The sequence below is a fragment of the Anopheles maculipalpis genome, chromosome X (genome assembly GCF_943734695.1).
Source record: "Anopheles maculipalpis chromosome X, idAnoMacuDA_375_x, whole genome shotgun sequence".
NCBI classification, from domain to species: domain Eukaryota; kingdom Metazoa; phylum Arthropoda; class Insecta; order Diptera; family Culicidae; genus Anopheles; species Anopheles maculipalpis.
The window spans coordinates 7,825,278-7,841,385 of NC_064870.1; the positions used below are offsets into that span (position 1 = coordinate 7,825,278).

Genomic DNA, 16,108 nt, shown 5'->3' on the forward strand with positions numbered 1-16,108 from the left:
CGGCTTCAAAGTCAAATCACGTCTACATCTAGCGCTAGAGATCCCAAGTGTCGTCTCAACTATTCTGGTCCGTGCTGATCGGTGAGTTTGAAGCACGCAGACAGGCCTCAGATTCGCCGGAAAAAAAGGTAAATCATTTGGCGGGATGAGCATTCGGCTCGTCCTCAAGGAACCGGTTGCCCTTGGTGGATTACGCCGAGGTGACTGCACGCCATCGCCGATGCTGTGCGTTATGGAGTTGAAGGCCGTTGGTCCCGGAGTGTCCCCCTCGAGACCGTTGGCAGTGTTCGCGCCTTACCTTCTTGGCGACGGCATTCGACGACAGTCAAGCCATTGTCTCGCACACGCTGGTGCGGTATCTGGCGGGCGTTAGCAGCTACCAGTTCTTGTTCACTTGTTTCCGACCAGTTGGCGCTCGGATGTCGTATTTGGGGAAAGGAAAAGCGAACGTTTCCAAGCTGCCCGAACGGGCACAGCATTCAAGGTCAGCAAGGCGGAAACTGGATCGCCTGGACAACTATTTCCAACCGTACACGCCGCGTCTCGTGCTGCCCGTCCCAGAGGCATGCACGTTAAAGCGGTAATAGAGCTAAGCCGATTGTCAAATTAGTGCAAGCAGATCAGCAACGTTAGGTTTGATTTAGCCGACTTTAGAACCTGGTGGCCCGTAGCGTTCTCTGAATACCTTGCCGTGCGCAATATTACGTCATCCGATGTGTGTAACTGGCTGCTCTGGCATATTGGTGAAGCGAATATGAGCCTGGCCAAATGAAATGGCAATTAAAGTAATTAAACAAAAAACAGGATCTTGCGAATGGAATGGACCGTTTTCACTCAGCAGAGCGGAGTCGACAACACGGGAGTTATCTGGCAAAACTGTTTGAGAAGAAATTATCGAGCACTGCGTTTTGGGGTGTTGCCTTCCCGGAGAGAAGGCTTATATGCACCCACGCTTTTGCCGCTCGGTGCGGTTAACAAAGGCATCAGCGGGTAGGACGTAATGCATGAGTAGGTTCGGCTCTTGGTTGGCGACGTCGATCGCGAACGCTTCGGTAAGACGGGGCGCTCCAGCGTTGGGGTATAGGCATTAGTTACACGCGACCCTAAAAGTTCCTAACCGGGCACGCTATCCGTGATCGCCGTTCTTTTTTTTTTTTCTTCTGTTCACTCCACCTTTGCGCGAGTCTTTGCGGGCACGGTGGGTCCTGTGCTGTGCAATATTGACGCGAAAGTTTGGCTCTCACCTTATACCCGGTCCAGCCGGATCGATTATCCTCTCTGCTCGCCTGCAACTCGGTATGCAAGCCGCTGGTCCGGAGTGCAGTGTTGCAAGCGTTCGCCTACGGGCGAACCTCTCAAGCAGCTGGTCCTTCGCCCCGACCTCGCATGGTGGAACACGGAAATATCTTGCACACGGAGCGGGCCCTCGCAATGTAGGTGAATTGTCGCCTGTCCCAGATTTGACAAGAACCTCGTCGCGCTCGCCACCCGCGCACGTGTAACGAGAAATATGCTGCTGCACGAGTATCGAGCGTTTTGTGTCTTTCATTCCAACTGGTGGGGGGCTGTAGGGAAAAAAACATGCCTTCATTGCTGTCACGATGACAGGTAATGGTGTTAGGGGCCCAAACCCTCGATCGGTTCGCTGGTGATAAGATGGTGTTGGCGCGATCGATTGGGGACAGGTTCAGACCGTCCAAAACTGGATGGCCGACGGAAGATGGCAAAAATCGTTAGTTAACCATACGCGTCACACTGGTGGGTGCATCTTCCTTTGCATGTGTCATCTGGTGACAGCAATCTGACGCAATCAATGAAATTGAACATCAGATTTCCGGCAAACCAACGACAGGGTATTACGGTGACATAACTATTGATTGCAGTACAAAACGATGGGGACAATTGATGGCCGTTGATGCGTTTGATCGATCGGTCGATGGAGGAACAGCTGCTATGCTAGACTTCCGCATTAAAGTTGGCGTCCAAGACCAACAATTAAGCATCTATGCCTTGGGCGCCCCGATGCGTTATGCATTGGTAACTCGATCACTATAATGCTCCAGTCAACGACGTAGAAACCTTCTGAATGCACTTGATCGTGTCATACAAATTTCTTAAATCTGCACTATGAGATCGTAATACTCGGTGGACTTAGTCTTTGCGCACGATTAAAGCAGGACCATAAAACAAGGAATTACTTTTTTTCTTTCGACGGGTTATACTTGCGTTGTACCACGCACGGTGCGTTTTTAGCTGCGTAAACGAGCGTATAACATCCACACTATCGAACTGAACCAACCAAACCAGATTGATTCCAATACGTGGCGGCAAACTTTCAATGTCATCCGCCTCGGTGTCACTCGCGTCACGAGCAGTGTGCATGCATGCGTACCGACCGGCACACAAGGAACTTACGATTAGGCAATTTTTTTTTCCTTCTTCTGCACCATCACCATGGTGGTGGTGGTGGTATGCGATGGGCGCGGTTGCCCATTTCCGAGCCGGCCAGCACGCCGTTCTATTCTTGCCCACCCAGACGGTAGGCGGGCGATGGCGTGCGAACGAGTACCGTGGCAAAAGTCGAGCTCAGCTTACGAATTGCACCATCTCGTTTGCTGCCCGTTGAACGTCCGTGTGGACTTCCGGAAATTGAGCCGGTATCTTGAGTTGTTGGGCAAGTCTCTGGGCGGCGGGCGACCCCCAGACCCACAGCTTCCGAAGGTTCGGTGGCCTTCGGCGATCAAGCGGCAGGTTTTCGGTTTGTGGAGGTACATTTCCTTTTTGTTTTCGCGACACCGGCACACCGGTCCTTTTAGGTTCCGTTCTGGTTTGGTGGTTGCTGACATTTCGGGGTGCAATCGCAATGGCCGTTGTCTTGCGCATGCGGTTTTGGCGTTTGCATTATTCCATCGAGACGGCATCATCTGTGGCTGGGACATTGGATCATGTACGATCTTTTGCGCTCTGCGCGACCTTGATGTTAGTTCCTTTTGATTCGCTTCTGCTAAGTACGGTCGCGGAGCACTCGTACACCAGGAACTCTACATTTTCAAGCGAGAGGATTGTGTTGAGCATATTGAGGAGCTTCAATAACATGTAGAATTAAACTTTGGCTACATTTTTGAATATTTTAATGATCAGTATAAATAGTACACAACTGATAGTGCCGCTGCTCGTTATATCCTGAGACTTACCATCTACAGAGCCTTTAAGAAGACTAAATTCTATTTCACTACGACGTCGTAAATAAGCTTAATCAACACTTTATTGCATAAATTATTGCACCCCCACGAAATGGTACCCTACCATCGGAATCTCCGTACTAAGCTTTGCGTGATTAAAGCCACAGCACATCCACGCTTTGCGACTACACTTGCGTATAGAACCGATCAAGCAAAGTATCGCTGAACTGGGATCAAGGGTCGCCTATCGGTAAGCTTCGCGGGAATTGATTGATGGCCGGTGGATAATTGCAGAACTGCTGCTCGGTGCCTGGTCCTGTAAGAAGCCTAGGTGTGTCTCCTTCCCCTACCCGCACCAATGTTTTGAAGCTTCGGCCCGAAAAGAGTTCTTGCAACAAGACACACAAGGCCCGATCGACGTCCGATAAGCGGAAGTCTCGATGATTCGAAGACTGCGGACCGTGGACTTCGCCGTCCGGGCCAGAGGCTACTCCCGCTTTGCTGGGCAGCGGGAAGCAGCAGTAGTGGTAGGGAGTAGGTGTAAAGGTATCTTTTTGTTGTTGTTGTTTTATTCGTGGAGCTCATAATTTGTGTTCGCTTTCCATGCCAACTGGTCGCGATGGTTTTGGTTTGGTACCTTCTGCTAGTGCTACCCAAACGGGGACTACCCCCCCCCCCTCCCCTCCTCGGGATGAAGAAAGAAGCAGCGTGCTGTGTGGAGCACCTCGAAGGGTGCGAGAGGCGGAGGGATGGGGGCGGTGAGGTTCCCTTCGAATATGCTACCGCGTGTTGTGTCTCGCTCGCGCCACCGGATCTGACCGGTATTCATGCGAAACGGTTGTGCCGGTGCCGGTCCACTCGGGCTCCCATTGTCGTTGGGGTGGGCCACCCACCGTTCCGTGCCTCCTTCTCCTTCGTCGGCTCAGCGTTCGCTCTTTCACACTTCACCACGCTCGCCGTCTTTGGCCGATTCGATGGTTTTGCCGTTCGATGACGTTTCCCAAGGTTTGCACGCAACTCGCATTCGCTCGGGTGCCGTATATAAGCTACTGGCCCATACCCAACACAGTCAGTTCTTTCTTCGCATCCAATCGGCTCTGATCGCTTCCGCAGTAGTTTGCTGGAAAGGATCTGGTCTCTTTCCCTCGAGAACAAGTGCGTGTTTTGTGAGTGTGTAAAGGCTCCGAGAAGCAGTTTACCGCAAAAGCTGTGCTTAGTGAACCCCATAGTAAACGCCGTTTGCTTCAACATGTTCAGATTTGTGAGTTTCATCCGGTTCGCCATTAGCGAAGCAGTACGCCAGGACATCAGTCACAGGCTGGCACGCCCGACGCATCTTCCAAAAAAGCCGCCAATCAATCAAACACATCCGTGTCCGGAATCCGCATCACGTTCTGCGAGACTCAAGTGCCTAAAGAATGCGTGCTAACCTGTGACCTGATGTCTCGGACTACGCCAAAGTGCTCTCGTTTCGGTGGACTAGCAAGAAGCCCCGGAAAGTCGTTTTTGTAACAACCAACTTCCCGTTCTTCACGTGTAGATTCTTCTATCAACGTTGCTGGTCGCCGCGACCGCGCAGTACAACGGTGGATACCACCGGGACCCGAAGACGGCCGCCATCCTCAGCGAGCAGCGGTATCTGTCCGGTGATGGAAAGTTTGGTGCCGCTTACACGCAGGAGGACGGTACCGACTTCAAGGAGGAAACCGATGCCGATGGTAACCGCCGTGGCTCGTACAGCTACGTCGATCCGACCGGCCAGCGCCGTACCATCTCCTACGTTGCGGGCAAGAATGGGTAAGTGTGCCGCCAATGAATCCTGCCAGGATGACAGGCATCTCACGTTCCACTGTGCTACCTGTAGCTTCCAGGCTTCCGGCGATCATCTTCCGGTAGCCCCACCGGCACCACCACAGCCCGCCCCGCAGCCCCAGTACCAGCCGCAGCCTCAGTATCAGCCGCAGCCCGCCTACAACGGTGGCCGCAGCTACGACGATGATGGCCAGTACGATCCACGCTGGAACGACCCTAACTTCAGCCAGAACCAGTACTCCGCTCCAGCACCAGCACCGGCCCCAGCACCGGTACACAACTACCATGCCGCTCCGGCTCCGGCCGCCCCCGTGCCACAGTACAACCAGCACAACTACGCCCCACAGCCACAGCAGGCTCCGGCCTGGACCACCACCCCAGCCCCGCACCGCTTCCAGCCACCGGGCAAGCTCCAGCTGAACCGAACCCCGGACGGCTACAGCTACACCTTCAACAAGGTCTAAGCAAAAGGTCCTCGCAAAAACTGCTCGGTCCGGACCGGGCGCACCTCGGCAACCTTGGGCAGCAGCTTCCAGTCACACAACTTCAATCTCGGACCACACAACCAAGTGTGTGTCCCATCTTTCGAGCCTGCCTGATAATCGTATCCTCCGTTAATCTCCGTTTGCTTGCCGCCCGAGGACCGCCTGGGTGATGCCTTGGCGCGACTCACGTCCCGACCAAAGAGCGTGTGCGCGTACGTGTATGTGTGTGTGTGTGTTATTTAGCCGAAGTAAGCGTTACTTTGCCTGTTGTGATATGTAAGCGTTTGTAAATTGTAGACGAACCCTTAAACTCCCTGCCACCCCCCCCCCCCCCCCCATCCACCTCCCAGCCGACCCAATCCAACCCCAGCTCCAATCATTCACTCCTTTTTTTGTACAGAGAGTCGTCAGAGAGTTTTGTGGGCGCAGATCTGCTGGAAGGTTCATTTGCTTTGCGTCCTCAGGAACTGTCCTCCAGCATCTGCAAACACTGCAGGTGTTGGTGGGCGCATCCAGATGTCCAGACAGAAACGACTTCCAGGTCGGTGCATCTCCCAACAAATGGTTGTACGGGGGAGAAGAGCAAGCGTATGTGTTAGACAATGACCGTGGCAAGAGAGAGAGAGAGAGTGAGAGAAATAATAGTTCCAAGATGACACAGGGAGTTCCAAGATGGTGGATAGAGAGAAGAGCAAAAAATCTATAAAAAAATGAACATAATTGAAAAATTCCACGAAATAGACAAGAATTCACACTATCTCAAAAAAAAAAAACAAACCCAATGGCTCCCATTTATTTATACGATCGACATCTATTCCAAAGATTTCTACTCCCTGAGTGGTCTCTTGTGGTATAACATTCTTGACCTGGATAATGAGTTTCCGCATATAAATAATTTCTGTCGTACATCAGGGTGGGTCTCATCGCGATCTCCACCAGCACCTCAAGAATAATGACTTCACTTTCAGTTTCGTTTCGAATCGTCGAAGGAGCGGCCGTAATCGATGGCATTCTAAGCGCTCTGGACGGGACGGGGTACGCGATCAAGGCCTTTCCTTGCAATAAAAGCCCGCTCGGCGAAGTACTTTATAAGGTCATCATCGGCGAACGACCGCAGCCCACATGCCAACTCTCTACCACACACCGCGGGAACTAAAACTTCGAACCTAAGGGTGAGAGGCGGAAGCGAACAGCGAACCAACAAGCCGCCCAAAACAACAACAACAAAAAACTTGTCTTGACCCGCTCGAAGGTGTTGTTTGAATCGTAACGAAATAAATACGACCGTGCAAATCGTGCCGCTAGTACCGGCGACTTGTGTGCGCCCGTAAGCGAGAAACCTGTTTACAGCGTGCACCATTATTTCGTTGCGGTTTTATGGTATGTCTTTTTTTTTGTTGTTGTTTAGTTTGCTTGTTGTATGTTGCTCTATGTTTGCCCGGTTGCGAATTGCTTGCGTATCGATTTGTTCTGTTCTCTTTTGCTTTGTGCCTGCGGGTAGTGTGGTTGCGCTCTTGAGCGAATTATTGCATGGCACCCCTACACTTCGGCCACGGCTCGATTAGGACTTTCGCAGCAGGCGCACCGCGACCGTTTCCTGTGCGCAAAGCCCGTTCGATTGCCAGCCCATTTAATTACAATGATAATAATTAATAATTAGCTAAATAAGTACGTGCCTCTTCATCGTTTCACATCGCCTTGTGAGCAATCTTTTCTGCCCAGCGAGCGACAGTTGGAGTTCTTTTTTCTTTGTGAATATGTGCCACACGCTCACACGGTGTATGGTTTAGTTTGTGTGTGTGTGTTTTTTTTTTGAATCTACAACGCTGAACAATTCTCCGCAATGCGGATACGCTTGGTGCGCAATGTTGGTGGGAGCTGGTGTGTTTACTCTCGCTTTCCGCGGTATTAATTGACTAGTGGGAGGAATGTTTCGGGTGGCGAGATAAATGGTAAACCGATTTGAAAGGTGCAGCTGGAAAATGGCTCCTAATGTAATCGATCGAACTCATTGCATATTTGGTATAATTTAATGGCAGCGACTTTTTTAAGAAAATTTATATTAAACTATAAAGCTTATGGTTACTATAGTTTTCATTTGTTTTACGTATGTAGACAGAAGTTTTTTTTATTAAAAATTATATTATTATAAATATTTATAATATTTATAATATTTATTATTATTATAAATTATTATAATTAATAAAAATTTATATAAATTATTCTTATAGTTATGCCATGCACTGTACTGTTTCTACTGATACCTTTTGCACCGTTGATCCTCGCGTTAAATGTAAAATTTTATTTATTTAATCAATTTATTACTTTTTTTGTCAGACTGTGTTTTTCAGAAAATACAGTACACAGAGCTGCCAAGCATTTTGGTTTGTCTTTTTGATTGAAAATCTTCCCACAGATCGTACACCAAGTTGTTGCCCCACCCCTTGACCTGTTCTGCGTCCGCATATCAATCCGTCAGGTGTTTTATACTTCTAGGGTGATATTTGGAATGGGTTCAAGGCTGCGTGTTTGCGCGTATCAGTCATGTGTCTGCAACTCACTGCCGGGATGCGCTTTTCCGGCCCGGTTGGACGACTTTTTGGCGTAGGGTGCCCAGCGACACATCCGTTACGTTCGGTTGTAATTAGCCGGTCAGCAATCGGACATTCGGACGCATCGTGACTCATCTGGCGCATCCGTTCAGTCACACGGGACACCGTGTGTGTGTGTGTGTGATGCGCTATCGGGAATCAATTGCTGCCGGTGCAACTGTCCCCTTCCGGCGGGCGCGGGGGTACCATTGACACCTGGGGTAGGTTCGAGTGCGAGCGCTTCGCTAACATTTGTAACGCGTCGCTGCCCTCGTCATGTGCAATGGTCTGGCTTGTTGCCGTACGCAGACAGGCATCATTTTCCCATAGTTCACGCAAACGAGGGGTTCCGACGCAACCGGAAGGATGAGACCGACGAAAAAAAAATTAAGCAGAGATATCCGAGGGAAAGAAAGAGAGAGAGAGAGAAGAGAGATAACTGTCAAAGCAGATCACTAGCTTTTCCAGCGCGATAGGAAAACTTCGGGAGGGAAGAGAACAACGTTGGAATCGACCCAAAAAAAAAAAAGGGAACGAACAACAGCAAACAATAAAAACTGACAAAGTATGACGTGATGAGTTCTTAATACTCCACGGTGTTTCGTTTATTACTCGATTGCGGAATGTTATGCTTCACTTATTCCTTCACCCAATCGCTCTCTCTCTCTCTCTCACTCGCTTCTTCCGTTTGCAAACAGCCTCAACACTGCGTCGTTGGGAAGCTTTTCCGGGGCACAAAATTGAAGGGACGCACCTCTTGAACGCGTAACGGCCAAACACAATGGGAACGGAAGGGGGAGATAAAGGCGAGGAATTGCGGAAATGTGTTGCATGTTGCCGATGGTTGAAGTTCGAGCGGACCAAATGCGAGGATTAATCTGGCCGAGATTTTGGTCGCTAAAGTGTAATTGCTGGCGAGCGGCAGGCTTTCGGTTTCAGGGCAGACGGCGGTTTGTGCGTACGGGCTTGTACGCGGTGGAAGGGAAAGGTTGGTTTTTTTTTTTGGTTTCCCCCCGGGTAAGAATTACTGTCACTTAAGGTGGTTTTGTGTGTGTGTGTTTTTTTGTAGTTGCGAAAGGAAAAGGATTAAAAAAAGAGTTAAATGATAGACTGAGCTGGAATTGTTTGCTGCTGATCGGTAAAAAAGGACCTGGTCCCTTGAATTAATTAATCTATAAGATCTGAACCTTATTGGTCCGGCGGTAGTGGCGACAATGGCGCCAGTCTTCACAAGGCAGGACTGGAGTTCAAGTCATCTGGACTTTCGGACCGTTTCGCCGAAGTAAGGACTGATTATCCAACTACGTGCTATCAGCAAGTCTAGTAAGCTAATCGAGGCCAAGAAGAGATCTGTAAGATCAGGTATTTGATCTCCAGTTGTGCCGTGTAAACGTCAGACGCCTCTAGCATTATGTCAGAGGAATTCCAATAATCATATGTCACAGATATCTATCACGCACATATCTTAATACACTCAATGTCTGGAATTTTTTAAGGACCTGAAAGGTAAACTTCAGCTAGTTGGGAAAGCTGTACTTGGGACATATTTTTAACATCTCTCACCTCAAGTACGGACAATCTTCCAGCACCAATTCAGTCAGAGATCTTCACCTAATATCCCACACCCAGCATCTAGCTGGAAATGGGTGAAGCGTGAGAAATCCCACCATATATCACCCTTGCCCAAGACATTGCCTGACTAAGACTTCTTCAAGAACGACGTTTTCCAAAATCCGCCTCGGCGCGATTGCGCCACCTGCTGGTCGAGCTGTGGTTTTTTTTTTCGTGGCCCAAGAATCGCGTCAACCCGTCGGCGAAATAAAAAAATAAAAAAACAACAACCACACTGCCCTGAGAACACTCCCGAGTGCATCCTCTTGAGATGTATCAACATTTTTATACATTTTCTAGTGGGTCCTTGAGCAATTATTTTGCGACGCGCTTGCAGCAGATTGACGGCAAAGCCGACGAGAGCCTGGATGCTGGGACACGGACGGCAAGCGTTGCGTCAGTAAGTCCTTCGCGGACTTTCTGAAGGACTTTGTGCGCACCGAGAGCATTATCCCGGTGCGCACTCTTCGGGCGCAAAAGGGGTCACAATCGTCACACGACTCGACCCCGGTGGTGGTGAACCTATTGTGTTTGATCTGAAGTTTTTTTTTTGTTTTCGCTGTTTGGTTTGTCGCGGAAACGGTGGCCAACCGATTGTTGCTTCGCTAGTTAATGTGTTGTTTTGCAGGCAGACCTGTGCAACATAATGAGGGGCAGTACGGCACAAATTAGCAAACCAGTGAGACGAACGTACAACCAAAACAACGCACCTCTCCTCGTGCGTAGACATTCGAATCATTGGAGAGAAAATACACACTCACACGTTGGTTGGTTGGGTTTAAAATGGAGGGGGAGTAGAGTCGCCGAAAGAGTTCGAAATGGATAAGGGTAGCACTGTTGTCGTTGTCGATAACAAAGCAAATACAATAACGCACCAAATCGGTGCACTATTGTCTTGAAGCACAAACTTCAATGCTACAAGCTTGTGAATTAATTTACGTTTCAATAGCGCGAGGTTCAGGCGAGGTACGAACGAATACCGGCTAAGAATATGTTACATTAGTGCACAAAAAAAAAACCGTCGTCTAAAAAGCAATCTGGTAAATGCAACACTCACACCATTCTGCTGCCATCAAGATTGCAATGTTGTCGAGTAGTTTTACTGCAATTGTGCAACCTTTTGTGTGGCTCTGATAACAATTGGCAAAACCGTATGTGTGTATAAGCGATTCTGAAGTGAATTTTGTGATCCAATTTCAAGATTTTGTAACAGTAGCAGACGTTATTATTATTGCAATATTGCCTAGATGAAGCTTAGCAACTAATGCAGATGTTGCTGAGATGCTTTCAATTTGCAAATTTCCACGCTCCTGGAGCCTGTGTGAGACTTCAAATGATCGGTATGAAAGCATCTCGCTCGACAGGTTCTTGGAAGCGATGTCTGACATTATGTTCTCAAAGATGTCATTTGAATATCTTCAGAATGACAGGCCCAATACGAAGTAAGTAAGTTTTCGTTCTTTGGATAGTTTTTCGTTCTAAATCTTAAGTCCTTAGTCATCCAATATTTTGTTTGGAGTTTGTTGGGTAAGGTAATTCAATTGGTGGGTTCTTTGAGGATGCTCTGTAAGTTGTCTAGACTTATTTTGATTACTTTGAAACATTCAGCATTCTTTGGGCTTTTCTCTCCGAGGATTTTGATTGCTTGGAAGCGTAATGCAATTTGCGGACGCTTTAGACGACTCTTTATCTTGTTTGAGCGTTTATCTGCGTCTAGATTCATGTCAATTAGTCATAAACACTCACGTGCGGCGGCGTCTTTGGGATGTTAGACCCTGGAGTATAAATTTTTAGTCCATAGCTTCTCTCGGATGATATCTGAAAGATGCTCTCATGATGTCTTTATTACCTTAAGGAGCAGATAATTGAAGTACTCCAAGTCTAGACGCAAACCAATTAGTTTGAACGCTCACATACAGCTTTCTAAAGCTCGCAAATCTATGTCCACAAATTGTAGTTATTATATGGGTCCTCCTGATATCTGGATCTTTTTGTGATCTGGCAAAACTGTTGAATAATCTGTAAGTTTACAGATTAAAGTTGCAAATGTTTAGACCCTTGGCACCTTTCTCTCATTAAGTAGAGTCAAAAATAATTTGATGACTCAATCAAGGCATTTAAGACATATTAATTGATAGCTTAATTACTTCTCGATTTCATAGTCGACGATGCAGGTGACATTTGTTTGAGCTATCATTTTTGTTGGCGTGCTTTCTCATTGGAGGTAAAAACCTTGGCAGCAATATTGTCCTTGATGAGCTGGAATGAGCATTCAACCGCACCGGTATTATTACATCTACATGCCACCGGGAGCATCAGGACTTGCCAAGAAGCACACCGAATGCAGAGCAACGAGAATGTGCAATGCTCATAATGTTTTTATTAACAAATTTTTCCTCGCTTGATCGAGAAAAGAGGGAGTTAGGGCGAAAACGCGCGATGCAGACAATGAAAAAAAAAGGAAGCAGAAAAGGGGACAGCAAAATCATAACCATAAAAATGGATGTCAACGGTGGCGTACCTCGTGTCGGTGTCATCTTGCTGTATTATTGCTCATCATCATTACTCTACTGCCACTCACAACGGGTAATCGTTCACTCTTAGCATGGAATGTGAAATATGAATCCACCTCGAGGTCTAAGCGTGTAGAGCGCGAGGATGTTAGGGTGGGATTTGGGTGATGAAAAGGGCGAAGAAGCTTACTGACAAAATTAGCAGAGCACAAGCGATATAAATATTTGTCGTTTTCTTCGGATGTCATTGCTTCGAGCTGTGCGGGGGGAAAAGGAATGACAGCAAATTTGCATTCAATGCGGATTGTGGGAAGATAATTTACTTTGCTCGCAGAAAAAATAAATCACGAGCGCAAACAAGGAGCTATTTTCATAAGCCGTATTTTAATAATTGTTTAGACGAATGACTCCGATAGGGTTTTATGGCAATGTGTTAAATGAATTATTAAGTTCATCCTGCGAAATCGAATTCATCCGGATGTAATTCCATGTGTTAATTTAGGCCACATTGCCTAATGAAGGGGTTTCAGGAATTCTTCGATGAATTATTAAAATTAAAAAAAATTACGACGACGTGCCATCATGCTTTATAATAAATAAATTTCAAAAAATAAATATATTTACAAGAGATTTCCGAGTGCTAGCCCAAGAAGCAAAACTCAATGTTCCAAGGAATGCAAAAATTCGCACAAAACTGCATGATGAAGGCGAAGGATGCCGACCGTAAACTCCTTTTGCGGGACGGCCTTAATCTCGCCCACGTCGAGATGCCGAAGAGCCAATATGCGTATTTGGCGGCACCCTCCACTGCAACACCCATGCAAGGATGCAAATCCTCCTGAAGTTCCCGAACACAAATGGCCTAATCCTGCTGCTAATAGATCAGATTTGTCCGGTAATTACTTCGCAGCAGCAGCAAGAGAAAAAAGAGCATTTGTGTATGTGTATGGGCCCCGTACTTCATTGTTTCGGTGCGCCCTTTGTACGGTGCGCGTACAAGGGTTTTTGGGGAAAGGCATAAAGCCCAAACAGAAAACCGTTTCCCAACAATACAAGCCTTACTGAGAAAAAAAAGGAAAGGGGCGGCGTGCACACGAACGGGCAGAGGGCTGAGGATCGATCGACGGGTAATGAAGAGGAGGACTCCGAAAAAAAAAAATATGGGTTGACTTTGTTGTCGTTATTTAGGACGCGCCCCTCCCGACTACCGGTGAAAATACTGTTGCGAATTGATTGAGCGTTCAAACGTTGTTGAAACAATACCGGCTTGAAGGTTAGAGCAGGCAGGCAATCGGGAGAGGGAGCTGCAATGTGCCAGTGTTTCCTTTTCATTAGGATCATCCCCGAAACGGTACCGTCAGAAGTTGGCCAAACGGCTTTTCCTTGCCAGATTGCCAGATTGTGTGCTGCGTTGAGCCGTTTGCGCATCAACCGAGAGCTGCGTCGTCTCTCGCTCACACCAAGAACTCCTAGAGAACCTGATCTAGGGGTTCTTAATCCTCCGAGATCACGATCAGTTGGTAGATCCGGGACGAATGGAAGTAGGCGGAATGCGGAGACGGTTTGTTTTGCAAGCTGCTGCCATTGCTTGCATGTAAGTACTGGATGCCGATCCTGCAGTGCAATCCTCTCGGCTGAGCCTGGTGTCAAACGGCAATGCACAAAGCGAAAGGTAAAAGTCTGTAAGCCGAGTGTCTGTGTATGTGAGTGTGTGCTCGCGCACACACACACACACACACACAGAGCACCCGATGCTGGCCGGATGATATGCTAATGCTATCGATCGATTTTCCCAACCTCTCCCGGCGGCAGGTAAAGGCGACGCAAAATAGCAAAGCAAAGCGAAAAGCAAAACAAAAAGCGATTTTGGAACGCTACTTGAGGATGCAGTAATTATCATCATTTACCCGGTGGAAGCTCTATTGTTTGCGCCTGAAAAGGAACCCAAACCGGTGCCCTGTTTTGGATGGGGTTTAAGTATTAAAAATAATATTTATGATAAATTATACCGAACTTCAGTGAAGGATTTGCACGCACCTTTTGATGCGGTGGCTGCAGGAAGCAGGAAGCTGTTTGTGTATGTAATTCGCACAAGTACGGGGCACCGCTTTGGCAGCTTGCGGTGGCAGCAAGCTGAAGGGAAAAGAATAACAAATCAATTGCCGTTGTGGTTTGTTTTGTGAGCGACCAGGCTGAAATGAACGATCGGTCGCATCTACTAGTTTAGTAGGTTGCGCCTGTCGATAGGCAATGCACTGTACACCACGAATGAACCTGTAGCTGGCAGTGGATGAACTCATTTTATTTAGAAGTGGTGATGGGAATTTAGCATAATGACTGTGCATTAGTAGTGCAGCACTAAAAAAGTGTCTTGAGTTAGAATACACAGTGCCGAACAACACAACAACATCATCGTAGTATCCGTTTTCAGATCTACTGCTTTGCATAAACTTGGTTCCATTTTATTATCTTACCTAATTTGTCTAATTTTGCATCTGAATAGCAATAAAGTCACTACTGAATTGCTTTTTTAAGTAATGTTGAACTTCTTCTTTAAAGAGTATCATTTAAATTTTAGCGGGGTTCAAATCCCACCCGGACCGTTCCCCCGTACGTAGTGAAGACTGACTATACAACTACGGGGAATCGGCAAGTCTAGAAAGCCATTCGATGGCCGGCATGACCTAGAAGTCCACGAAGAAGAAGATTTATATTTTATAGAACAAAGCTAAGCCGGTTCTTTGAATATCGGAAATATATCGTCTATTTTAAATTATATTTAATTTTATTCGGTTGTCCACATCGTAGATGGGAAAAATTGTTTCCAGGCAATTCCACAAATCCACAGGTAGGTGCAATCCGGAACTGTCCAGAACTGAACGAATCAGGATAGAACCGTCGATTCCATTTCATCGGAGCTGCAATCACACTGGATGGGAACGGATCGGAACGTTGGGTGTACTCCTGAGAGCGCATTACTACTCCCGAAGCGGCCCTCCCGTATTATAACACAGTCTTTGGCGTATGATGTTATATGGCTGCAACAGTTATACATGAATTGTAACTGCGTGCGGAAGAAACGTCATTCCTAATATTACTGTGCGCGGGACTCGTTCATTCAGTAGAAAGATTGGAGCCAATCGAACGGTTCAGATTCAGTTTGCCCATGCCTATTAGAGAACACTGGCGTAGTGCAATAAAATTGTCTACACGCCAGGCGCTCCAGATTTATTCGATTATTTACTATCGATTGCGAATTTGTTTTTCCTTGTTTAAATATTCGCAACTATTAACAGTATCGTCGAGCTTAAATCAATTCCAATCACAATAATAAAAAGATGCTTAAAATTCAAAAAAGAAACGTTCGATACAAACCTCAGAAGCAATAATAATAAAGACGTTACAAAGCATAAAGTCTTCCCCCGAAACCTTCCCGAACTGTTCTGGTTACGCACTTGCTTCGATCTCCGACTCGGATACCCCCCGAAGAGTGTTTATCTATGTGTGTGTGTGTGTGTGTATCCGGAGTCGTTTAGCACTTCATAAAATCGATCATAACAAATCATAAATCACACGCCAGCACACACCCGGGGTGTGTGAGCCCACCGCAAAATCGTCGCATGGCCGGCGTAGCCATAAACGAAAATCTCTTTTCGGAACCTACGCCCAAGAGACGGACCTTTAATCCGCAATAAATGATTGCCCTTTTGGTTTTCGGGTGGAAAAGAAGCAAAAAAAGGTATTGGTGTAGGGGTCTGAAAAGATTCCCAGGGCGCAGGGGATATTGACAATATGAATAGACGACGTCAAATTTCGGTCGCTTTTTTTTTTTTGGGAAACAAATTGGTACCAATAATATACACACACGGTATGCCAATTCTTGGCCATGTTCTTGGCTTTCAGGTGGCATTTTT

At 47.2% G+C, this 16,108-nt stretch overlaps 2 protein-coding genes across 2 annotated transcripts in view; both read left to right on the forward strand.

Moving 5' to 3' along the window:
* The window catches only part of LOC126561166 (prothoracicostatic peptides), a 244,615-nt gene that overhangs the window by 67,930 nt on the left and 160,577 nt on the right, over nt 1-16,108 (forward strand). The gene's annotated exons all lie outside the window — the stretch shown is intronic.
* On the forward strand, nt 4,244-5,458 carry LOC126560270 (larval cuticle protein 1). Its single transcript, XM_050216303.1, has 3 exons — nt 4,244-4,443; nt 4,723-4,979; nt 5,047-5,458. The coding sequence occupies exons 1-3, from the start codon at nt 4,432-4,434 to the stop codon at nt 5,456-5,458; spliced, it is 681 nt and encodes a 226-aa protein (XP_050072260.1). The 5' UTR covers nt 4,244-4,431.

What these genes read in the sequence shown, in the direction of transcription:
- LOC126560270 (XM_050216303.1), top strand. An exon ending in TACGTTGCGGGCAAGAATGG is followed by an intron (nt 4,980 to 5,046) that starts GTAAGTGTGCCG and finishes TGCTACCTGTAG; the next exon opens with CTTCCAGGCTTCCGGCGATC.